The following is a 25,915-nucleotide window of genomic DNA, read 5'->3' on the forward strand; positions in this document are numbered from 1 at the left end:
GGAGGCAGAGCTCAAGCAATAACAAAGGCCAGAGGCTGAGGCGGGTATTTATTGAGCAGCTCCAGTGGCTTGTTGACGCCCTGCTTCCCTTGAGTCCTACAAACTTCGTGAATCTAGGCCATCAGTTCCCTATGGTGAGGACATCTGTACTTTCCATGGTTTTCATTTCCTTGCTGAAAAAGCAATGGTTAAGAAGCATGGAACTTCAGGGAAGGCAGTGTGGACTTATGAGAACAGTGTCTTAACTGGTTAAGACAGCACAAGTCTTAACCAAATCACCAGCTCTATGTAATCTCTGTCAGACAAGCCAGCCTCTTCTGTGTGGAAGCCAGCCTGATGGACTGGGGACTTGCTCTGCAGTGGGAGATTGCCACTACCCTCGCACTTGGAGACCACAACCAGAGCTCAGATGACTCTATTCCAGATGCAGTCTTCTCCAACTTCTGTGAGCTGCAGATATTCCAAAACCATTTAAACCAGTTAATTGACAGCAGCAAATTATAGCGAGCATGTGTAGATGGGGCATTTTTTACAAATTTTATGAAGTTAGAAGACTATACATTTAAATGTGTGATGAGATTTTATGGTTATACCCAATCGCCCTCATATTTAAAATGTCACATCTGGAACAATTTAAAAACCTGTTGTTCAGACCTGCATTCACAGGAGGTCAATTCAAATGTAGCTCAGATATGAGGGATTTCCTAGCATAGTGTAGAATGAATCCTTAGACTGAAAGCCAGGATAGATTGGTGATTGTGCCTTGCTCATCTAATCAACAGTAGTAATTCCCTTCAGCTCCATACTTGAATGTTTTTAAAGACTGCTCCTCAATGACTGAAGGATTAAAAAAAGAACAATTGTGATATCCAGCCATGTGCTATAGAGTTTTAGATTTTTCCATCAGAATCCCTCAAAGCCTTCTTCAGCCATTTACCTGACAACTCTGTCCTGGAGATGCCTACATTGTATTGGGATGATTAGAGAGAGCTTAGTACCTCGGTGAAACTTCTAGAGGTCTGGTGCTTTGAGGAACCTTAGAACATCCTGTAAGAAAACACAGCATTCTGCATTTTCTGTCTTAACACCCCTCTGAAAGAGGAGTTGAGAGACTACGTTGACTACTTTGGGATGTTGCTTTTGAGTTTTCTGTTCCTGTGGAGTTAATGAGTCTCTGACAGATGGAGATACCATCACTTTGGTAGTGATCCAATGTAGTGAATTCCTTCTTCTGTGAGTGCATATCATTCCTTGAGCAACACACAGCCTGAGACAGTTACTTTGTCTGGTAACCTTGATGTTACAGCTTATCCTTGTTTCCTACCTCTGATATGTGGTAGTGCAAGCTCAGGAGCTGTCCATGTTCTACTGGGATGGTGGGTATTGCCCTAGCAAGCAGATTTTAAGGTATTGTCTGTTGATATTGAGTATCATTTCTATGCTGTATTAGTTCCTTTTGTGTCACTGTAACTATTTATGAGATGGAGTACTTATTTGGTTTCATGGATTCAGTTCTTCATGGTGGGGAAGGCATTGCAGAGTTCATGCAAACAGGAACACATGACAGACCCTTCACAGCAGGGTGGAGCAGAAAGCAGACAGCAAGGAAGATCCAGAACAGGTATAAACTTCAAAGGTTCATCTCTAGGGACCTACTTCTGTCAACAAGACCCCATCTCTTAAAAGTCCTAAATAAAAGCCTATCGGTGGATAGGTAACATGGAAGATCATCATTGGAAGGATGACAGAGACCTCAAGATGATGCAGGAAAAGAAATAAGACCTAAGGAAACATGGGACCAGGACTTCAGCCAGCCTTATTGCCCATCAGAATGATACAATAAACACTGGCTTCAGCGTCCTAAAAACAGTGCCACCAGCTGTTGACCAAGTATTCAAATAATGAGCTCATGGAGGACAATTAGGATTCCAACCATAACATTCAACCCTGGTCCCCAGAGTTTCAGGGTCATTGTATAATGCAAAGTGCCTTTTCCAAGTTCAAGACTCCTTAAGTCTTAATGACTCTAATTTCACTCAAGAGTCCAAGTCCAGGTGCAATATCACAGCTGTGAGTCTCCATAGAATAATATGTATTATTATTATTATTATTATTATTATTATTATTATTATTTTAACATATTATTTTAGGGCATTGTTGATATTTGGTATCATCTCTATGCTGTAAGTTACTTTTGTATCATTGTAACTATTTTTATCTGGCAAAACTAACGTGTGTGTGTGTGTGTGTGTGTGTGTGTGTGTGTGTTTCTAATACACAATTGCACAAAGTACTGTCATTTCAAACAGGAGAAGGGCAGGAAGCCCCAAATTGCACAGGGCCAGTGGTAAATACCATGGCTCCTTATCCAGCATCTAGGGCACATGTTAGCAACATCAGAGCATAGGTTCAAATAGGTTTCTCTTCCCAAGCACAACCTTGTTTTTTTATAGCATGCATGGCCTCTGTCTCTCAGGCCAGCTCTACTCTGTGTCTGCAGGCTTCCTTGGCAGATATCCAATGATTGTAATATCCTAATGTCTCCATTGCAGCTCAGACTTTATCTTCACAGCTTCACAGGTCGGCTTCTCAGAGGATCCCTTCAAAGATCTGACCAGGCTAAATATTGTCTATTCTCAAAAGCAGGATTCATCTTTCCATATTTTAATGGGCACAAATTTCCACAACCCCATAGCCCTGACCTTCTTCTGCATGCTTGAAAACTTAGAACCATGGATGAGGTCAAGTTCTGCTGCTAGCTGGAGTAGCAGCTGTGCCCCTCTAGGACTAGAATCTTCTGAGTCTACTCAGCTGAGTCAGGAAAGCTCTTCAGTAGGCAGTTTCTTACCAGCAGGACCACGTCGGCTTTCTCTGTTCAAAGGAAAAGGCTTCCCAAAGGGTTTTATACCTTGGAAGCCGTGAGCAGCAGGGTCTTGCCTTGCAGTCACCTTTCCTGCAGTTTCAATACTGCTTTCCGTTTTACATAAGACCATTTCACTTATGCTTTGAGAAGTTTATGCATGCTTAGAATGTGTTCTGATCATATCTACCCATTTTTAACTCCCCCAAGACCACCCCACACATCCCTTTCCCAACCCCATGTCCTCTTCTTTGTTTTCACAGTAACACATAGTCTAGTTAGTGTTCTCTGGGTGCAAATGGGTGTGTGATCACCTACCAGGAAATGGCTAACCTACCCGTGACCACAGCAAAAAGGAAAAGCGACCCTCCCTCATTTCCATAATTTCCATCAACTGCCAACAGCCCTCCAGCTAGGGGTGGGCTTTACCAGCCCCTTCCTGGTCCGTGCTGGGATTCTAGCTTGTGCAGTTACCCTCAGCTGCTGTGTGTTCCTGAGTGCAATGGCTATGTCATACCCAGAAGACAGCACATCTCAGCATCCTCCCATCCTCCAGCTCTTACGTCCTGTCTGTCCCCTCTTCCATAATGCTCCCTGAGCCCTGGGGAGTGTGATGCTGAGGTAGATGTACCACTTAGGGCCAAGAACTCTAAATTCTTATTCTCAGCACTTCAACCAGTATGGATATCTGCAATAATGGGTGCCCACTGCAGGGTGGAAAAAGGCAAAGGTCTTCTGCAACCAAAGTATAGACATAAGTATTTAGAAGGCAACTTGACAGCACAACCCCATGGTAGGTTCACCCCTAGGACCTATGACACCCTCAGCCAGGGACTCTTGGTCAAGTTTTAAGTACCAGAATTCCCTCCTGTGGAGCAGGCTGTACATCCAATCAGGAAGTGGTTGGTTGCCTTGACAGTCTGCCTTCTTTTCAGTGATGCTAACCTCTTTAATGAGCATGGTTGCTTTGTCTATCTCATCTTACACTCTGCAGTTTAGCCTAAATCTGGTTAATAGCAGTTGGCATTAACTGGGCCACTAACTGAATGCTACTTGGTCTTTTGATTTCCTCCACCAACTGAATTAGTTCGTCACTTTTTAATTTAAAATTTTACTTAAAATTTCAGCACATGGTAAAAGAAAATAGATAAATTCCTCATTAGAGGGTAATGCAAATGGTGAGAGGAGTCATTTGTTCCCATGTGTGAATTCCTGGGTAGGCTTCACTGTCTGAATTTCTATGGTTCAGTCCTGACCCAGGGCCTTTTAGCAGCTGTTCTCTAGGCTGCTCCCTGTCCCTAATGACTGAAGGCTACAGATGGCAAGGCTTCTGGGAACAGGCTAATGAGTTTCTCCTGACTCAGGCCTGGAAGCTTTGCAAAGCAACTATCTTAAAGTGGCAGTACTGTTTACAAAGGAACTGAGAGTGGTTTTAGAAGTGAAATATATTAATTAAACTTTATAGTAGCGGGTGGGTGTGTGGATCATGGGCAGAGCATTTGTCTGCACATCAAGATGTAGCTGGTTCAAAGCCACAAGTCCCCTATTTGTATCTAGGTTTTCTCTTCTTTTTTTTTTTTCTTTTTTCTTTTTTTCTTTTTTTCGGAGCTGGGGACCGAACCCAGGGCCTTGCGCTCGCTAGGCAAGCGCTCTACCGCTGAGCTAAATCCCCAACCCTAGGTTTTCTCTTCTTTAAAAAAAATGTGAATTTCAAGTTCTCCTTTTTAGTAGCTACCATGATAAACATTATAGACTTTTCTAGAACCAGCAAATGGTGGGCGTAATTATAATGAATGCTTGTTCAATGTTTTCCTTAGTACTGTGACAAAATACAACTTAGGAAGGAGAGATTTATTTGGGCCCATTGTTTTGGTCCATCACACTGAGGAAGTCATGGTAGAGTTGATGGCAGCAGGAACATCAGAAAAAAAATCCAGAAGCAGAAAGCATAAAGAGTGGACTTAACGGTGGGGACAGACTCTAACCTTCAAGCCACCATCTGGTGGCCTGTGACTGCCATCTAGGGCATGCGTATCCAAGTCTCACAAACTTCCAGAACAGGTCCGCCATCTGAGGACCAAGTGTTAAAACCTATGCTGTACCCACAGAACCCTGAATTTCTTCCCCTGCCTCCCTTGGGCTTGTGGTCAGGTAATAATATAAAGAACATTCAGTCCAACAGCAAGAGTCCTCGCAATCTTAACAGGCCCAACAAGTCCAAAGTCACTTCTGAGACCAAGACAAACTCTTAGCTGTAAATCAAATATACATTATGTACTTCTGCCATACCATGGCACAGAGTAAACATTCCCATTCCTAAAAGAAGACACAGGAGGACAGCACAGAAACACTGGACCGAAGGACTATCATCAACACAGAGGAGGTCAGACATATTGTCATTCTATGTCTGCTTGGTGCAGGCACAGATCTTCCAGCAATTTTTGTCCTGCTATGGAGCCAGAGTTTTGCCAGAAGAGTACTCACAAGAGTACTGTATCTCAGGGGCCATACAGCTTGTTCTTTACAGCCAAGGATGGTGATGTCCTCTTGAAAGGGACCAGTCTTTCTGGCCCCTTTCTGGCCAAATACCTGTTCTGATGTTGAGTGGGTCTGTGGAAATTCAGCTAAGGCCACAAATTAGCCATAGGATGGGGTAAGAAGACCGATTAAAAAAAATCTGAAACTCCATTTACTGGTTCTCTATGGGAATATCAGACAGTACTAAGGAAGAAAAACATGAAATAAGATAAAAGGAGATTTGGGGAGAATCTCCTGAAAGATCAGAGAAGGAGGAACTTGCAGCCAAATAAAGAAGTCTACCAGAGACCAAAGGGAGCCTAAGACCAAATAGGAACTACAGTACTTAATAGTCTAAGTTAGAGGGCTACCTGGTTATTAGTGCTAATCCCAAGGTATGGCAGGAAGGGGGTATAGCTCAGGGGTAGAGCATTTGACTGCAGATCAAGAGGTCCCTGGTTCAAATCCAGGTGCCCCCTAGTAATTGTGTCTTTTTAGCCCCTGAGTCAGCTCTCCCCGCTACCCCCAACATTCTAATTCTCAGAGACAAGAGGTAGGCAAGAATAGCTCAGTAAGGAACAGACCCAGAAGGGCCTTGTTTTATATTTGTCCCTGTGTTCCTCCCTGTCTTGTGGCCAGGGCTTGATGTTCTATAGGACTATCCAGCAAGCCGAACCTCTTACAAAATGGCCAGCATCTCTCTTCCACCTACCAGTGCCAAGACTGATGTGTGACTTTCTAAAACATCAGGACCTCTGTTATATGAGTTTGAACTTGACCTTGGAATTTTGCAACAGTGAGGCCGTGGTAACCTCCAGGTACACCTTGAGGGTAAGATACATATTAAACCTGTGGTTTGAGGGGTCTAGGCAACCATTTAGCAGCAGAGGCGGGTTCTTCTTCTCAGTTGAAAACCCCTTGGGAATTTCATTTGGATCCTAAGGCAACCCAATCTCTATCCTTCCAAGTGTGCTGACTTGCTAAAATGAGACCTCCTGAGATTGGTTACCAGGCTTGGCCTCAGGTTCCTCATAAGTTCAGCCCAGGAAGACCAGTGCCAAGAATCTGGCCTTGGTATAAAGAAAAAAAAAAACTAGAAAATGGATAAAAGAGTAAAATTCCAGCCACTAGTTTAAAAGGTGACAGTGGAGTGAAAAGAGTCCAGGATGGGAACAGCAGGGAAGTCATGCCATGCTAACAGGAGATGACTCCAAAGCTAGTGTACTGCTCCCTGCTGGATACAGGAAGAGTATACGCTAGGCAGGGCACAGGAGGCCTCCCCTGTCCAACTGAATGGTCAGGAGGCAGCTGGTGACTGGAAGAGGAGCGGTTTGCATGCAGAGGGTAGGTCACAACATGGGCTCTAACCAACAATAAACTGAACTAAAGGTTCCCAGAAGAAGCCCACAGTGGTTAAACAGCACCAATGACAGAACTTGCTTGAAGTGGGCCTCAGCTTGATGAAGGAACATTAACTACAGGTCAGGAGGTTCATAATACAAGTCCAGGGCTCTGCGTGTGTGTGTGTGTGTGTGTGTGTGTGTGTGTGTGTGTGTGTGTGTGTGTGTGTGTGTGTGCACACGCACGTGCGCGTGTGTCTGCCTGCCTGCTGCCTGCCTGTCTGTCTCCTTTGAGGTATAATGGGGCTAGTATTAAATAAGCTCAGTCTTTAGGACCATTTCATAAGACCCAGCTCAATAAGCTTTAGAGACTGAAGAGCAGATGTAGTAGCCAGCAGGTCGTATTGAGGTTCTAGGCTGGGTTGGTGGAGAGAGCCCAAACTGGGATTCATTCCCAACCCTGCTTTTAATAGGGTGTGTATGTTTCAACATGTCTCATAATCACGACCCTTTTTGAAGTCTATACAATGGGGCATCAAACAAACTTGGAGGCTCCCAGTTTCACTGGGATCATGGAAAGATCTTTTTAAAAACAAAACAGAAAAACCACCACCACCAAAAAGTTCTTGCCCCATCTCAGATGCTGGAGCTATGAGATGGGGCCTGTCAATCTTTATTCCCACACAGGTATGCCCTCTGTGATCAGAATCTCCCTAATTTGAAACTATGATGATGTCCCAGTAGAACAGCCATGCCTCACATTCATCTGCAAGTCTGCAGATGCTCCCATAATGTCTGAGGCTGTGGATTACTGCATATCGAGAACACAAGGCATTAGCAGAGTCCTTAGGTTGTCATTAGATAATGAGATGAGCATTTAAAGACAGATCATACTTTAATTCAGGTCTTCTTGTTTCTAGCTATTGATCTGAGGGTATGACTCAGGTTTCCTTTTCTTGCCCATGATTCTTTTTTTTTTTTTCTTTTTCCGGAGCTGGGGACCGAACCCAGGGCCTTGCGCTTGCTAGGCAAGTGCTCTACCACTGAGCTAAATCCCCAACCCCTTTGCCCATGATTCTTAACCTGTTATCATATAGAGTGTAGAGAAGAGACCAAGAAGTTCAGGTCAATCCTCTAAGAACCCCTAAGTGACTTCCATCACTACCCCACTCTGGGCTTTTGTCCTAGAGAGCCTCCTAGAATCCTGTTCTTCCCCTATTCCCAGATCTGGATAAGGCAAGGCATAAGTGCATGTGGCTAGTAATCTGCAGCAGCCCAGGGAAGGAGCGCCAGACTTAGGATACAGACCCAAGGTCCAGGGCCTCTGACCTACAGCCTGGCATGGTGGAATTAGAAACCTGGGAGCCACTCCATTGCAAGGGACATGATGCTCCAGCTTAGGAGGCAGGAGAAGAGATGACCAGCCTCATCTATGGATCACCAGCATTTTGGAGGAGCTTTTCAACAACCCCAGAGTAAAATCTGAGGGCTAGCAGAAGCAAGGATCCATGTCTTACAACCTCTAACAGGTGCATTAAGTCACCTGAGTGACATCAGGTCTGTGCTTCTACTGTGGATTAGAGTTTGATGTGCTTCATCATTCTTTTCCAGGGCTCCTGACCTACAAGGAAAACAATTCAGTGACAAAAGGTAGGGGGCACCTGGATTTGAACCAGGGACCTCTTGATCTGCAGTCAAATGCTCTACCCCTGAGCTATACCCCCACTTATATATAACTTCTTGTTAGTATCTCTTTAACCATGGCACTGCACCATGGGTTTATATTCCACTGTGGCCTCATTCTCCACTACAGCTTGCCTTCCCTTTTTTTCAACTTTAACCTGTCCCACTCAGTGTCCCATACTTCAGAGTCTGGTGGGGGCACTAGCCTTGCACCTGGAAAAGATACCTCACTGTAAGAGTCCTTAAAGTCACACACTGGTCAGGACAAGAGCAGTTTATCCTGGTCTTCAAGGTAACTTGACACTGAACACAGAAGAGCTGTGTCCAAACTCCAAGGCTTTGAGAAGGTGTTCCTATTTCACTTGGTCATTCATTCACTGGGCAAACATGGAGCTTGTCACGTGTTAGTCTTGGACAATGCTGTGAATACAGGGACAAGGAAGACATTTCCTTTGCTCAGGATCGATTTTCCAGGTAAATGACTAAAGGAGTCAGTCTTCAGACTGATGAGGACAAGACTTAACCATGATTGGCTGATAGGTTATGTAGAGCTATTGATGTGATTAATATCTATGTTGTCCCAGTGCTCTCGTAGATCCACATTGCCATCCCTCAAGTTCAATTCTTTCTTAACTACTAACCTATTTTCAGCAAGAAAACCAGGGAAATTATAGATACCACTGACATAGAAGCCAGCTAGCTGAGATCAGCCTTTGCTCTATCTTTTGGCTGCTTCTCATCTGTAGTAACTGGAGGCCAGCGAGTCTTCACATTTTGGCCCAGGGCATGCAATGTGACATTCGAGCATATCTGTACTGAATCTGCAGGCACTGGCAGTACTCTCTGGAAACTGCATAGTGGTCTATGGAAACTGAGGGCTAGTGTCATTCACTGTGTTCTGGAAGATCTGGGAGTGTTCATTCCACCCCTGGAGTCTACTGAATTGTGGTGGTTTGAAAAAGAATAAGCCTTATACATTTGAATGCTTGGTCCCCAGTTAGTGGAACTGTTTGGGAAGCTTTAGGAAGCAGGGCCTTTTTGGAGTAAATGTACCTTGTAACATATGGATCTTTATGATCTTTGGGTCCCATGAGGTCGACCAGCCTCACTTCATGTACTTTTCTGAGAATCGTTCTTGTTACCAAACGATTCCAGCAGCAGCCCTTTGTTTAAATAAAAGCCTATCTGTGGATAGGTAACATGGAAGATCATCATTGGAAGGATGACAGAGACCTCAAGATGATGCAGGAAGAGAAACAAGACCTAAGGAAACATCAGCCAGCCTTATTCCCCATCAGAATGATACCATAAACACTGGCTTCAGCATCTAGCCTGGTGCCTGGGTCAGCCAACTCCAGGATGTCTCCAGATCACTCCACCTCTTTGTGTAGCTTACTCAACACTCACAGCCTTATTTCAAGGCACATCACTGAGAAGCTTGGGTACTATCCATTGTGCTAAATAAATCATGCTGCCAGTCATTGAGGCCATAATATGCCAATGCAGATAGTGTTGTGAAGGCAGGTTTTTGTTGGTACCCGACTTTCCATTGGAAGACTTTAAGCAAGGTCCATTTGCCACTGTAAAGCAGATGCACCTCCTGTATCCGGTAAAGAAAGGCTTGGGAAGAAAGAGTGATGTCTGCAAGGAGGAGGAAATTTGACTTCACACATTCCTCGGATTCTGCCTACCATGTTGCCTCTTCCAAGTCTCTAGCCTGTATTCTTCCCTTTTCTACCCCAAAACTGCACAAGCATTTCTCAGTATGTCTCTGTGTAAGCATACAAAGTTCACAATTCACACACTGTCAATTCTGTTTTCTCTGTTCAGTCATGATCAATGTGCCCAGTTCAAACATCTGTCACTGTTGTCTTCCTTAACCAGAGGCAAGACTGCCTCCACCAGAATTGAGCCAATGAAAACTAGCCTTAGCCCTACAAAAATGACTAAGTTGCCCTCCTCTCCGCGCGCCGGCTGGTGGTCGTTCTAGTTTCTGCTCTCCGCTCTCCGCTGGCACCAGCCGACCCACCAGCTTTCGGACCATGGCCAACCTCGAGCGTACCTTCATTGCCATCAAGCCAGATGGCGTGCAGCGCGGCCTGGTGGGCGAGATCATCAAGCGATTCGAGCAGAAGGGGTTCCGCCTGGTGGCCATGAAGTTCCTTCGGGCTTCTGAGGAACACCTGAAGCAGCACTATATTGACCTGAAAGACCGTCCTTTCTTCCCAGGGCTGGTGAAGTACATGAACTCAGGGCCTGTGGTGGCCATGGTCTGGGAGGGGCTCAATGTGGTGAAAACAGGCCGAGTGATGCTGGGGGAGACCAATCCAGCTGATTCGAAGCCAGGCACCATTCATGGGGATTTCTGCATTCAAGTTGGCAGGAACATCATCCACGGCAGTGATTCAGTGGAGAGCTCCGAGAAAGAGATCGGTCTATGGTTTAAGCCCGAAGAACTGATTGACTATAAGTCTTGTGCCCATGACTGGGTGTATGAGTAGACGCGGAGAAACCAGAGTCCTTTTCAGCACTACTGATGGGGTTCCTGGACACAGCTCTTCATCCCACTGACTGGATGGACCATCTTTTCTAAAACAATAAAGACTTTGGAACTGGGAAAAAAAAATGACTAAGTTTCGAAAGACTGGGACTCTCCTGAAAAGCATACAACCCACTCAGTATTCATGGGGAAAAAAGTAGGGGGCACCCGGATTTGAACCGGGGACCTCTTGATCTGCAGTCAAATGCTCTACCCCTGAGCTATACCCCCACCTGCTTATATAGGTCTAATAAACATTCTAAACCTTCACAACCACTCCCTGACTCACCATCTGGCATTCATACTTGCCAGTCTTTTGCCATTATCTGCTTCCTCCTAGGATGCCCAACCCTGGGCTGTCTTTGTCCATCTAACTGCCACTTCCTCCTGGCAATCATCATCCTGACCTAGTTCCCAGTTCAGACAGGGGCATTAAGTCCTGAGGTCTGTGCTAGACCTATCTTTCAGACTCCCCTATAAGACTCAGATGTAGAGGTTTGGATACTCAACTGAAATCTGGAGATAAATGGGGGCAGGGTTAGAGAAAACTCATGTCTTAACTCCTACCTAAGAACTAAACAAGACTCTCTAGGAGGATGACCTGTATCTTAGACAAGCTCAGTGGATGCCTCTGACTCATTGACAGTTTGCAACTAGTAATTAAATCTGTTTCCTTCTGTTGTGCACATGTAGGGAAAATGGCAATTGTTATAATCATGCCCAAACAAAACACCTGATTAGTGACCAGAACACACACAGAATCCACATTTATGGTAAAGAACCTTTGCCCCCAAACGGCCCAGGGCAGAGGATCCCTGGCTTCCTTCCTCTCTCCTTCTTCCTCTCTTATTTTCCATTTTCAGAAAGCTTCAGACACTCTCATCTGACTCACACTCTACCTGTTTTAATTGTTGGGATTCACATCACTGTGCTGTGCTTTGAACACACAAGGACTCACATGCATTGTGAAGCTTCCTCACTTTTAGTCAGATACTCACAGTGGACTGACCTCTTTATGATAGGCCTTTATTTAACCTTGAACTTACACTGTCCTTTCCATAGACCCATCCCAGCTCTTATGTTTTGGGACATCCAAAACATATTGAATATTGGTTTAAGGCAATAGAAGTCTTTATTAGCCACTGGATGTACAGGATCTCAGTATGGCCCCAAGTCTCTCTCAAGGTGAGCTTTTAAGCACAAAAAACATGTCCTAGGTTGACATACTTTAGTTAACAAGAACAGTTGGCCAGAAGCAGAACTATAGAAGCCAACAAGCAAGCTTAGTACATTTAGAGTTTTAGTTAGGGTTTTACTGCTGTAAACAGACATCATCACCAAGACAACTCTTATAAGGAAAACATTTAATTGGGGCTGTCTTTTATGTTCAGAGGTTCAGTCCATTATCATCAAGGCAGGAGCATGGAAGGTATGGGTGTGGGAGGAGCTGAGAGTTCTATAGCATCATCGAAAAGAAGCCAGAAACAGACTGTCTCCCGTGTGGCTTGGAGGAGGGTCTCAAAGCTCACCCCCACAGTGACACACTTCCTCCAACAAGGCCACACCTACTCCAACAAGGCTGTGCCTCCTAATAGTACCACTCTCTGGGCCAACATATTGGAACCACCACACATTCTTTTCCATAACTGTGGGCTTTGATGGGTTAGACCTTTGGTTTTGTTTTGGTAGGGGGGTGCTGTCTGCATGCTGAATTTTATGGCCTGAAGGGTTCTATCACCATAGAAGGTCTGGAAGACGGTTACATTTATAGAGGTAGTTCCTAGCCAGCTTCCTGGCCTCCTCCTCAGGACTTTGTGGAGCCTTGGTTTGGAGAACTACTGTTCAGAGCTAAAGCCTGCTCTCTCCTTTCTTCCTAGAGTCTTGTCTACTTTAAAAGTTCTACTGTTCTCTGACTCACTCTGGTGTCACACATCCTTAGGGATTTTTTTGTCTATGTCTATTCTTGACTCTCTAATGTACTATATGTTTTCTCATTCTTACACTATAAAAATCGATCAACCAATTCCAGCCGTTTAGACACGTGCAGTGGTTTGAACGAGAATGGCCCCCACAGGCTCATACATTTGCATGTTTAGCCCACAGCTAATGAACTGGAAGGACTAGGGGGTGTGACCTTGTTGGAGGAGGTGTGGCACTGGAGGTGAACTTTGAGGTTTTGAAAACCCAGACCTCTCTGTCTCTCTCTCTCTCTCTCTCTCTCTCTCTCTCTCTCTCTCTCTCTCTCTCAATCAATCAAGTTATAACCCTCAACTACTTCTCTAGGGCCATGCCTGCCTGTGAGCTGCTATGTTCCCTGCCATTATGATAATGGACCAACCAACCCTCTGAAATGGGAAGCCAGCCCCCAATTAAATACTTGCTTTCATAGGAGTTGCTTTGGGTGTGGTGTCTCTTCACAGCAATAGAACAGGGATTGATAGAACATGCTATTTCCAACTTAGAGTTTGCTATCCTATGCCCCAGTGGTCCCTCCTATGTCTGAGAATTTCACTTATACTCTGTATACATATTCTGAATTCTTTGGATCAACTAAAATCTCCTCTTCCCCATAGTCAGTCCCTGATGCACCCAATTGGGTACCAGGTGTAAGAATCATGGTTGCAGTAGCCAGCACTTCCACAAAAGTCACCCCAACTTCAGCTGCATCAACAGCACACATTTATTCTCCTGCTTACAGCTCAGCACTAGGAGCACCCAGAAGCTGGTGTAGGCTAGTATTAGAAATTTCTGCCTCAAGACTTGAGTCTTCCTCTCTTTGGCTTAACTCAATGATCTGGTCTTGAGTTTGCTTCTTGTGTGTTCATTTCAGGTTCCCTTTGGACAAAAAGGAGTAGCTTGAGATAGTGAATTGAATGAGAATTATCACCCATAGTCTTGAGCATTTGAACACTTGGTCTCCACTTGGTGGCACTGTTTGGGGCAGGTGAGATAATGCTGCAGCATGGAGGATGCTTCAATAGCCTCACGCCATTTCTGTCTGCTCCATGCTTGTGGTTGATGATGTGAACTCTCAGCTCCCTGTTGCAGCTGCCATGCCAACCAGGGATCCTGGAATAAATATACAAAAAGCAGACCCAAGACCAGATCACAGAATTAAACTTACTGCCATCTTTCCCTATCATGATGGACTCTGCCTCTAAAACCATAAGCTGAATAAACTCTTTCCCATAACTTGGTTTTGGTCACAGTATTTTATCACAGAAACAGAAAAATAATGGATACACTTGGTGAACAGGGGAGATCGTACAGAGCTATTAATGTGGTTAAGACCTAAGTGCCTCAGTGCTCTCATCAACCCACTCCTGCATTTGTATTCTTTCTTAGCCGTTCACCTGTTTTAAGCAAGGAAATCACAGAAACCAAAGATTCTCCTGGTGTAGAAGCCTGGTGATCCCATCACTAATTCAGGTACCTTGGGCTAATGGAAATACAGAGGCAGCATTTGGCAGGAATGTGAGGAAGTCAAGGCACAGCAGAGAAGCATGAGAGCCCATCCAGGTTCATGAAACAACAAGCCTCCAAGAGAAGCCACAGGCCAGGACTTCAACCAGCCAAATCAAGAACATCACAGTGATTATTGGCCTCAGCTTCTAGCTCTCTAGTATTGCTGGACCTGTGTCACTTCCAGGATGATTCTTGTCTCTCTGTGTGATTTACCCAGTATTCACAGGCCTACTCAAGAGCATGGCATTGACCAAGGTTAAGATGATACCCTTTCCTGGGTGATGGTGGCACATACCTTCGATCCAAGCACTTGGGAGGCAGAGGTAGGCAGAGCTCTGAGTTTGAGGCCAGCCTGGGCTATAGAGGGAGTTCTCCAATAGCCAGGGTTATGCAGAGAAACCATGTCTTAAAAAAACAAACAAACAAGCAAACAAATGAAAAAATATGATAGCTTCTGTGCTGGCTAAGTTTGTGAGACCATGTTGTGGTAAAAATAAAGAGACTGAACCAGTTCCCGAGAGAACCCTGGTAATCAGTCACACTCTCATGATGAGATCATGGTGCTAAATATCTTAGCCAAACACATTCATGTTAGCTGTGAGTGCACATTTTGTTGGTGAGCCATGTTTCAATCAGTAGACTTTGAGCAAAACTACTTACCCTCCGTAATGTGAGTAGGCCTCCCATACAATTTCTAAACCCAGAAGGAAAGACTCATGTCTCTGGGTGGAAGGAATTTGGCTTATAGTTTCGTGTAACTCCATCTGTTAAGTCACCTCTCCCTGTGTCTATCCTGCAGACATCAAAATTAGAAGTTTGATACAGGGCTGAAGAAATTGCTCAGTGGTTAAGAGCATTGATTGTTCTTGCAGAGGATCCATGTTCAGTTCCCAGCACCCACACAACAGTTGACTACGTCCTAGCTTCGGGGGATCCAATGCCCACTTCTGCTCTCTGTAGGTACTGCCAGAATGTTGTATACAGATATACATGTAGGCAAAACATACACAGAGGAAATAAAAAAAAAAACATTGAATCTCTAAAGAAAAAAGGAAAGGTCACTCCTTAAAGTCTCTGTAGACACAAAAGCAGACCCACAAGTTGCACCTACATTCACACATCTGCCACTGTTCCTTTCCTTATTCAGATGCAGGACTCTGTCTCCACCAGTACTGAGTCAATGCAGAACTGTCCCTGGCCTTATGGACAGAAGTCAGGCTAGAGGTAGATGAGGATGCCTTTCTAGTAAAAGCCTGACCTCCCATTTCTCTTCCTGTCTTAGGGAGTTTGTCAGTGTAGGAAAAACAGTATTGTGACCATTGAGGAAAAAGGGAGGGGCACCTGGATTTGAATCAGGGTCCTGTTGATCTGTAGTCAAATGCTCTACCTCTTAGCAATGCACCCCACTTAGGTATCACCATTCATTCGCACCTTTCATCCATGACACCTTACCGGAACTCGCTGTGCACTTATACTCCAAGCTCTCTGAATGTTCTAGACACTGGCAAGCTCAATATACTACAGTTTCTCCTCCCTTTATCTCCTCCTTGACCTTAACTATCCCCTTGAAGCCCCTCTGTCTCGAGGTGTGATGAGGAAAGTATGCCCAACAGTGGCATTTCCTCTGCATTCACACTTGGTAGTCAGAATAGGAGCTGCTGGTTTGGGGCCTTCTATGAATAACACATGCAGTCCAGCACAAGACTCCATCATTTATTCACTGAAATAAAGACTCATGGGACTTGTTAGGTATTTGTCTCTGTCACCCATGTCGAGTACATAGAGACAAGTAAGATATTGTTCTTGTTATTCAGAGAGGCTTAGTTCAAATAAGAGACTACTCCATGAACCAAGAATATCCACAGAAGCTGCAGGAGCCTATGCAGGGGTCACTAGGAGTGCACAGTATAAAAACAACATTTTGGGAATCCCACAAGCCTTCAAAGAAATGATAAGAGAGACTGGCAAGGGGGAGGAACTGCTTTCTCTATGACAGAAGCCTCCCATGGGATGGATTTCCTGCAGTAAATAGGCTTCATAAGGTCACAGTCCTTGCCACAGTTTGAGTAACTATAGCCTGAACATGCCTCATAGCCAACACTCTGTTGGCCCCTTTAGGAGATGAGGATACAGTCTTGGCCTGAGCAGAATCCAAAGCACTAGGGAAACACACTCCAGTCCCCACCTAGGACGCCATCATGGGGCAAAGGCCAATGAATAACAATGGCCTTTCTTTGACTTCATGTGAATGACTACTTCAGTTTTACTCACTTGTATCTAAAAGACACTCTAGCAAGAAAGCACCTGGATTTGAATCAAGGACCTCTTGATCTATTGTCAAATGCTCAATCCCTGAGCTATGCCACCACCTTTTCATGTACACACCTAGTAAACATTTTAAACCTTTATAGATAACCCCTGGGTGCCACAATCCTGGCATGTACACTTGCCAGTGTTTTGCCACCATCACTTCCTTTTATGAGGTCCATGCCTAAGTCACCTCTGCATGCCTATCTGTGACCTGCTCTTGATCCTCCTGTTCATAGTTCCTAACTCAACAGAAGGACCAACTCCTGGAGGTTTGCATTTATACTATCCTTAGACTCACCGGGGGATTGGGCTCAAAGGGTTTGCACTTGGTGTGGCAGAGGTGGGTAGGGCTGGGTAAAAACTAACAGTCTTGGTCTCTACCTGTGGACTCTAAATCACAGCGTGTGGAAAAGGGTTCTTTGTGTGGACCAAAAAAGCTCAATGGATGACTCTGACTTCTGGACAGTCTACAGACATTGATTTAGTCTTCCTTTCCATGATCTAGTTGTGGAGGGAAAGTGATGTTGCTTAAAATTGTGTCCAAACAAAACACACCTGACTTGTGACCAAATAATAAGCAGTGCCCATTGTCATGATGAGGGGCTCTGTACTGATCCAGTTGTGACTTGAAAGCTCAGCATGTAAAATGTTAAGCCATTTCTGCATCTGTATCATTCATTTGCAGTTCTCATGAGCCAGGAGCACCTGTGCAGGCAAAAGGGATGTGGAGACAAAGGGATAAAGTTGTCCTCTATTTACCCCAGCTTCTGGTCTTTCATGAGAGTTATTTCGGCTCCTGCTGTTGACATCCTCAAAATGTAGACAGAGGATTCACATGCTGGAGACAAAAAGAGACAAATGAAGAACCATAAAAGAACTACACACTCAAGAAAGTGAGGCGGGGCTATACAGGCCTAGAGGGCTACAGTAGAGGGCACACAGGTGGCAGGACCATGGGGAGGAAGGATGGTCAACCTGACCACTACATAGCTACTGTTCCTAATTACCTCAGGCAGAGAGGGCATGAGAACCAAAGAAATGATCCCCTCAGATGGGGTTACTTACAGGGGCATGGGTGACTCCCAGCCATCTACTTCACCAACAGAGCCACCCTGGCCTGGCTGACTGCTCCTGAGATCTACATCACTGGAATCCCATGAGCACCTTGCAGGCAGCTGCACCACTGAAGACCTCCCTTCCCTCTTATAGGACCTGGGGGTGGGTGGGTCTTGTGACTTTCATGGGCCTTGGAAGTGTCTTCCCTTCCTCTTCCAGGGACTGTTCTTCAATCCAGGGAAGAACTATATACCCATTTATCCTCTCTTCCACTCTTGTAGGAAGATTCAGCAAACATGGGCTCAGGAGGTCAAGGGAAGTATGTTCTTAACACCATGGATTTTTGAGCAAATAACAGGTGTAGGGAGTGTGGGAATTGGACTCAGGGGTGGTCTGCTAAGCGCTTATTCAGAAACATGCAATGCTTCGATGAGCATGCTTCACTTCTGAGCTTAGTTCAGGGAGTTGAGTGGATACACGGTGGCCTGCCACCACTACCTTCAGCAGTGCTGGGTCACTCCAATTGGTTACCCTTTCCCCAGTTCCTGGATTCTGTCCTCATTCTAGTCCTTTCCACAGTTACATCATCTAGTCTAAACTCAGCATTATGTCCCTTGATCACAGATGGCAGATGAGCTGAGCTTCACCGATGTTCGTTCACCTATGCACCATTTGGAATCACATGGTGGTGCAAATTCTGTCGCTTAAGATCACGGAATTTATTAGATAGATGCTAGGAGGGGATTGGGATTCTTCCACACCAGTGTCAAGGTTCCTGGTGCTTCCAAGTGCTGCTGATGAGAGAGGATCCAGCCAGGCTGCATGACCTCTGATTTAGCACATCCCTCCTAAAAGCAACCTCTATAGACCAGTGAGTTATGAGTGTTTAAAAATATACACTCAGAGCTCAAGAGATGGCTCAGCAGTGCAGAGCACTGGCCACTCTAGAAGAGGACCCAGGTTTGGTTTCCAGCATCAACAGACAACTCGCAATTGTCTGGGACGCCAGTTTTCAGGTATTTGACACCCTTCTGACCTTCACAGTAACCAGGTACACTCTTGATCCACAGAGACATACGTGCAGGCAAATACTCATATTCTTAAAATAAAAATAAATAAGTCCTTTTTAAAAATACACACAACCATTAGGAAGAGAACCCTGTCTCATGACAACCCTGTCTTGATGTCAACACAGAAAACTGAAACAAGTCCTAAGAGAGATGATCAGAGGGCCTAGTAAAGAAAGAAAAGGACATTTTAGGACTGGAGGTATAGCTCAGGGGTATGGTGCTTGTCTAGTATGTGGAGAGTTCTAGGTTCAATCCTTACCACCATATAGGAGGAAATTGGAGAATTTTAGGTTTGGCAACAGAGTGAGTACCAGGAGAGAATCCCAGATTCTTTGAATCAACAGAGCTTTAACCCTTTACTGGCCAGTATTTCTCCTCAATTTATTCCACTGACTATTCATCTTTTGTTGTGTTGTTGTGACATATCTGAAAGAGATTATGTAAGAGGAAGGTAGAGGCACTTTGGTTCAGATTTCAGAGGTTTCAGGACAACATCACTTGGCCCTGTCTGTGCAGCCTGTCATAAGTCAGAGAATAATAGCAGAGAGGGTGTGACAGAGTAGAGTCATCAAGCTCATGACAGCCAGGAAGTGGGGAAAGACAGAGGCAGGAAGAGGCAGGGCATATAGAATATCTTTCCAGGCTCTATGCCAGTGATTTACTTCCTCCAAGAGGACACAATCGCACACACACATGCACACACACACACACACACACACACACACACACACACGACACACTGATAATGCATGAGAATATGATCCATTAATAGATTAATCATTGATGGAGATTTCTTGTGGTGGAGTCACTTCCCTAAAACCACACCTCTGAAGCTCGCTGGATTCTGATTTAAATCTTAAACACAGGAGTCTTTCAGGAAATATTCATATCCAAGTAATAATAATACCTGTGTTACTATATCCAATGTTTCCACAGTGTACGCAATTCTTACTCATTGACAGGCTAGGATAACCTGTCACAGCTGCCTAGATACTCTCCCTCCAGCCAAGAATTCACCTCTACATTCCGATGATGTCTCTCACTTGGATCAGCATCTTCTTTCTACATCATCTACACATTCTGAATTCAATATATTGGTGCTTTATCTGCCTCTCTGTCAGAACTTGATGGGTGTTGAGAAGGGACAGGCATGGGAACCATGGCTGAGGTTGTCTGCCACCTCCACAACAATGCTATCTAACGAATCATTCCAAAGTTGAGCCCCACACAGTGATAAGCATTATTTCCATTTTCATAGTTAGTAGGGCAGATGTCCATCAGTGGGTCCAGACTGTGCTTAGTCAGCTCTGTCTCAAGCTGTGGGTCCATCTATGGATTTAATTTCTCTCTATCTCTGTGATCTGGCTCAGCCTACTTCTTATGTATTCATTCTGGGGTCCCTGGTGGAGAACAAACAGCTGGCAAGAAAACACCTCTGTGAAAAAGGCAGAAATCGGTTGAGAATGTCAAACTAGTGAACAGGTTTCCAGGCTCTTCTGTATCACATGCTACCTCCTCCTGGTAAAAGCTGGTCTCAGGACTGAGCCCTAGCCAATGGCTAGGAAGTATGTCCTCTCTCTGGGAAGATCTGGAAAGGGATGTAAGTAAAGCCCTGAGGCCAGCTCTCCCAAAGCCTTATCCAGTCAGGGTCCAGGATCATGGACTATAATAAGGCTTGGTGGAATTTCTTGATTTAAAATTCTGTGAAGTTAAAAGACAAAATTTCTGCCCATCCTGGACCCCAAATGTAGAGGATGTATCAGAAAAGACTGCAAAACATTTGTGCATACAGATTGAACAACACCGGAAGTGCACACAACCCTGGAGAGTTAGCTATAGGTGGGCGTGGTCCCAGTTATCACTTCCCCACAGTGACTCCTCTTCTATATGCCACTTTCAGTGTTTTCCAACCTTCCCTCGATCATATGCCATAACAAATTAACCTCCAAACTAGGAGACCCAGACCAATAGGTAAGAACCCTGGGGTTCAGGGTATTCCCTCATTAGGCTCTGGCCATGCCACTGAAGCAGCTTCTGTCATTGTTCTGGAAGACATTTGGTTCCACATTGAAAATCCACCATGTTTCTTTGCTATTTCTGAAAAGGCTGTCAAAAGCTACATGCTTTATGATGGCTGAGCAGTCCCTTCAGCTGCTCCCGCCTGTAGAGTACTACTGGCTCCGAGGTCGTTTTGCGTCTCTTGTGTTCTTGGCCTCCTTTGTTTAGTTTGTCACACTTCTGTGAATACAACACGTGCTGCTGGATCTTAATTGTCACCTTGAAGGGGTAGAAAAATACCAGGAGATTAGTTAAGCCAGCTCTGAGGATGACCAGGAAGTGGTCTCCAGAGATCATGACAGAAGGAAGGATTCATGCCTCCATGAACTCATCATAGGATGGAGTTAGTGCTGAAACACAGGTGGTGAGACCCCTCAGTAAGAAGTAGGTCACAAGCCTTGCCCTGAGCATTGTCATTTACCCTGGAACCTTCCTGTGCTCCTGTCCTCTGCCCACCACAGTATCTGCTCTGCCCATGCTTTCCACCCCTGCAACAGCAGCAGAAAGCACAAGCTAAATAAACATTTCCTCCTTTAAAATGTTTTCCTCAGATATTTGGACGCAGCAATACAGAAGCCTGGCTAATACACATTCTCAGGAAACTTGAGTTGCTTATGGATTTGGTTCCATTCTGAACAGCGATCTCCACACTCCGTTTTGATTTTGCTTTTCTCTGGCTTGGTTGTAAATTTTGGGCACATCAGGTACCTGTGGGACGACACCCTTCATCTTCCGTGGAACACTTATTGCCAACAAGAGTTATTTAGCTGGCACCACCTTGGTGATATCAGTGGTCCTGGTAAAAGGACTTTTAAGCCACATGGTCGAGTTGGCTTTTCCCCTGAGGTTGTGTCTATAAAAGGCATTGAATTTCCTTCTTCTTAAACTGGTATCATAGTCTCAGACAGATCAATCTTACTTTCCCAACTCTGCAATTTCTGAGTAATCCACACCACCTTTAAATGCTGCTTATAAAGCTAGGCAGTTCTCATCTGAACTCAGGTCAGATGCAGCCTACATCAAGGAGCTCACACACTGAACATTTGCCCACCATCCCTCCCCTGCTCTGCGCCATCAAGGACACTTCCTGCTTCCCAGGCTTTCCCAGGCTGCTGTCTCCCTGCCCTCGGCAGTGGCTCCCACCATCCCTGCAGCTGACGGAACAGATTGCTTGCTACACACAGAGACCATGGATTTGGGATCCGTCCCAGCAAGAACCCCTCCAAATACCCATTTCAGCACTGGGAAGTCTTACTCACAGTGATGTTGCGTAACAAGCCACAGAAAGTCTAGTGTCACAAAATACAGCCATCTGTCACAGTGCCTGTGAGCCTGCAGTTGGAATGTGAATTGAATGGTCTAGACTGAGCTTTTTGTCAACCAAAAATGGTGACATGGAGAGAGGCTCTACAGAGAAATGAGTTTGTTTGGGAACACAAGAGAAATCAGAATCCAGGACACACAGGCTCTGAGAACCATAGGCACACCCAGATGAGCAGGAGAAAATGAGACTCTGTGTACTGTTTGAGACAATTACCCAAGGATCAGGGGTGGCAATGGGATAGTGTCTGTCCACCGTTCAACAATAGACACTGGACAGGCATCCACCCAGAGGAATTTCCTGTGTAAGATTTCAGTGGGCTTTATGCAGGGTTGTAGATTCAGAAAGTCTTTGTTGTACTTTTTTAGCATGAATATGTGTGACAAACCCTCTTTCATGGCCTCCTCATTCCGTTTCATTAATATTTGGCATAGATGACTCCATTTTGGCTCCAACTACTTCCATAGATTCAAGTTTCTGGTTCAATTGGCCTTGGCTCCTCACTACCACCTAGGCTCAGGTGTGACCATATGTGCTCCTTCTAAGGTCCAGCTAAAAAGGTACCACTTCATAGGACAAGCACATGTCATGCTCATCATGGAAGTGCCAGACAGCAGTCTTACCAACTGGCCTCATATCCTGCCTATATCACATCTTTGCACACCCACTGACCAAAGCAAACGAGTCCTACTTCAGCCACTATCAGTCTGTGATTCTCAGCTGTCAATCTACCCTCCTTATTTACTCTGCCATAAGGAACCTGTTTTGAGGAAACATGATTGGACAGTTGTCTCTAGGAGTTCCTGCAAGGAGGTCAGGAACAGAGGTAGCTTTATGCTTTCCCAAGTGTGCCTGCTTCCCTGATTCTGGATGGTTGCTCAATAGTGCAATGTCACTTCGGCTGGTGCTTCTCTGTCCAGAGAAGAAAGTCTGGCCCTTGAAGACCTCACAGCCCTAGCCAGTCTTGGAACCACCCTCTGCCTACAGACTTAGCCTGGTCCACTGAAGCCCTTGCTGCCTGGACTGTTTCTGGGAAACATTGTAGCCCCTGGTAACCCCTGACCTCACATCCTCATGATTCATGTAATCTATACAGGGCTACTGTCTGCTTGCCTCGAAACTGTAACCAAGAATGGCTAGTAATCTATTAATACCCTTTCCCCAGATTGATGGGAATGCATAAGAAGACTGTGGAATTTTACTCACCTATGTAGAATGAACAAAGTCATGACATTTGCAGGAAAGTCATGTATGTGGAAATCATGTTAAGCAAAACAAGGCAAACTCCAAAAGATAAATACTTCATGTTTCAGGCTTAGAGAACCTTGTTTTTTTAAAAAAAAAATTCAAATTTTTTATATTTATAACTTAAATTACTATTTTTTCTTTTTTCTTTCTTTTCTTTTTTCTTTTTTTCCATCTTTATTAAATTGGGTATTTCTTATTTACATTTCAAATGTTATTCCCTTTCTCGGTTTCCCATCTATAAACTCTCTAACCTATCCCTCTCCCCCTTTTCTTTGAGGGTGTTCCCCCACCTATCTACCCACTCCTTCCCATCACCCCACCCTGACAGTCCGCTGCACTGAGGGGTCCAGCCTTGGCAGAACCAAGGGCTTCCCCTTCCACTGGTGCTCTTACTAGGCTATTCATTGCTACCTATGCAGTTGGAGCCCAAGATCAGTCCATGCATAGTCTTTGGGTAGTGGCTTAGTCCCTGCTTGGCATTGTTGTTCATATGGGGTCTCAAGCCCCTTCAAGCTCTTTCAGTCCTTTCTCTGATTCCTTCAACGGGAGTCCCATTCTCAGTTCAGTGGTTTGCTGCTGGCATTCGCCTATGTATTTGCTGTATTCTGGCTGTGTCTCTCAGGAGAGATCTACATCCGGTTCCTGTCAACCTGCACTTCTTTGCTTCATCCATCTTATCTAGTTTGGTGGCTGTATATGTATGGGCCACATGTGGGGCAGGCTCTGAATGGGTGTTCCTTCAGCCTCTGTTCTAAACTTTGCCTCCCTATCCCCTCCCAAAGGTATTCTTGCTCCCCTTTTAAAGAAGGAGTGAAACATCCATATTTTGGTCATCCTTCTTGAGTTTCATGTGTTCTGTGCATCTAGGGTAATTCGAGCATTTGGGCTAATAGCCACTTATCAATGAGTGCATATCATGCGTGTTTTTCTGTGATTGGGTTACCTCACTCAGGATGATATTTTCCAGAGAACCTTGTTTAAAAGTGTGTGTGTGTGTGTGTGTGTGTGTGTGTGTGTGTGTGTGTGTGTGTGAAAAGACAGAGTCAGAAACACAGAGAGAACACTAAAAATGGGATCATAAGAAGTGAGGAGGGCATCTCAAGGGAGAGGGCAATGGAACACATATGACAAGAAGGCAGGAGGTACAACTGAGTGGTGGGGAGATGGGAACACAGTGGAAGGCAGTAGGGTGTGGGGATGAAAGCAGTTTAATGACCCATGTATGCCGATGCATAATGAAACCCATCACTTTGTATGTTAATGCCCTCCCAAAAATAATAATTAAAAGCAAACAAAAACTCTTTCCCCAGTGTGAGCAGGACCTATACCTTGGAGAGGACTCCCTTCCAACTTTGAACTTGCTTGAACCCTTATCCTGCAGAACACATTGTCTTTTTCTTTGAAGCTTATACTCTTCTTTCTTAACATAATCATTCTTCCCAATAGATTTTTTTGTATTTAATTACTAGGTTTCTGTCTTCAGGTTGTCTGTGATGGATACAACCAACCAAGCTCGAAGGAGAGAACAGGAAGTGTCTCAGTACTGAAAGAGGAGAGGAAATGTCACAAAGCTCAAAGTATGGTCAATGAGAAGGGGAAGAGTCTGGCAGATGTGAACCTGTTACTTCTCAGTGGAGCAGAGGAGAGACAGGCTGACAAAGTGAGATTGGGAATAACTGAAGACATTCTAAGTGAGGAGAGCCCTGAATCAATCAAATCAAGAGATACCAATAGGGGGCACCTGGATTTGAACCAGGGACCTCTTGATCTGCAGTCAAATGCTCTACCCATGAGCTATACCCCCATGGCTGAGGATTGCCATGATTAGTATCCTTTACCTGAGTATAATATCATTAGCACAGCAGTCCCTGCAAGCCCCTAGGTTCATTAGACCCAGAGCCTTGTGTGTCTTTCCTCCGTTCATCTTCTCTGCCATGCTTATTTCCAGCTTTTCCCTGTGCCATCACTCTTCTTTCCAACATGCAACCAAGCATCCAGCTAGGACATGTTGATGTACTAGAATTGTCAGCAGGCAAAGGATAGCCCTGCAGGAGGCTGAGGCAGCCTTTGCAGACTCCAGTCTTGCTACACCTGGCTCCAAAATCTTTATGGGCCATATCTCTGTTTTTTCTACCCTGATCTAACTTAGCTCCAGTGAGCCAGGAAAGAGATAGTTGGGAATCCGTCTAGCACCATAGTGGTAGAGGTAAAGAGAAGTGGTCAGAAACCGGATGTGTATTGAAGTCACATGAACAGGAGCTGGAGCTGATAGTGATTTGGACAGTGTTTCTATTGCTGTGAAGAGACACCATGACCATGGCAACTCTTATGAAGAAAAATATTAAGTTGGAGTTGGTGTACAGTTCAGAGGTTTAGTCCATTGTCATCAGGTGGGGAGCATTATGGTATGCAGGCAGATGTGGTACTGGAGAAGTAGCAGAGAGCTCT

The 25,915-nt window shown here is 44.9% G+C and overlaps 1 protein-coding gene and 4 non-coding genes across 5 annotated transcripts; 2 read left to right on the plus strand and 3 right to left on the minus strand.

Moving 5' to 3' along the window:
- Positions 1-5,784: 5,784 nt before the first annotated feature.
- On the plus strand, positions 5,785-5,856 carry Trnac-gca. The gene has a single exon. It is a non-coding gene; the product is annotated as a tRNA-Cys (tRNA).
- Positions 5,857-8,369: 2,513 nt separating this feature from the next.
- On the minus strand, positions 8,370-8,441 carry Trnac-gca. Its single transcript has one exon. It is a non-coding gene; the product is annotated as a tRNA-Cys (tRNA).
- Positions 8,442-10,360: 1,919 nt separating this feature from the next.
- LOC116903866 (nucleoside diphosphate kinase B-like) lies at positions 10,361-11,026 on the plus strand. The gene has a single exon (XM_032906614.1). It carries the CDS (start codon positions 10,443-10,445, stop codon positions 10,899-10,901), a length of 459 nt encoding a protein of 152 aa, XP_032762505.1. The 5' UTR covers positions 10,361-10,442; the 3' UTR covers positions 10,902-11,026.
- Positions 11,027-11,098: 72 nt separating this feature from the next.
- On the minus strand, positions 11,099-11,170 carry Trnac-gca. The gene has a single exon. It is a non-coding gene; the product is annotated as a tRNA-Cys (tRNA).
- Positions 11,171-25,199: 14,029 nt separating this feature from the next.
- Positions 25,200-25,271, minus strand: Trnac-gca. Its single transcript has one exon. It is a non-coding gene; the product is annotated as a tRNA-Cys (tRNA).
- Between the last annotated feature and the right edge of the window lie 644 nt (positions 25,272-25,915).

This window comes from Rattus rattus, chromosome 6 (genome assembly GCF_011064425.1).
Source record: "Rattus rattus isolate New Zealand chromosome 6, Rrattus_CSIRO_v1, whole genome shotgun sequence".
Taxonomy (NCBI): Eukaryota; Metazoa; Chordata; class Mammalia; order Rodentia; family Muridae; genus Rattus; species Rattus rattus.

What these genes read in the sequence shown, in the direction of transcription:
- LOC116903866 (XM_032906614.1), top strand. Translation starts at nt 10,443, where the DNA reads ATGGCCAACCTCGAGCGTACCTTCATTGCCATCAAGCCAGATGGCGTG.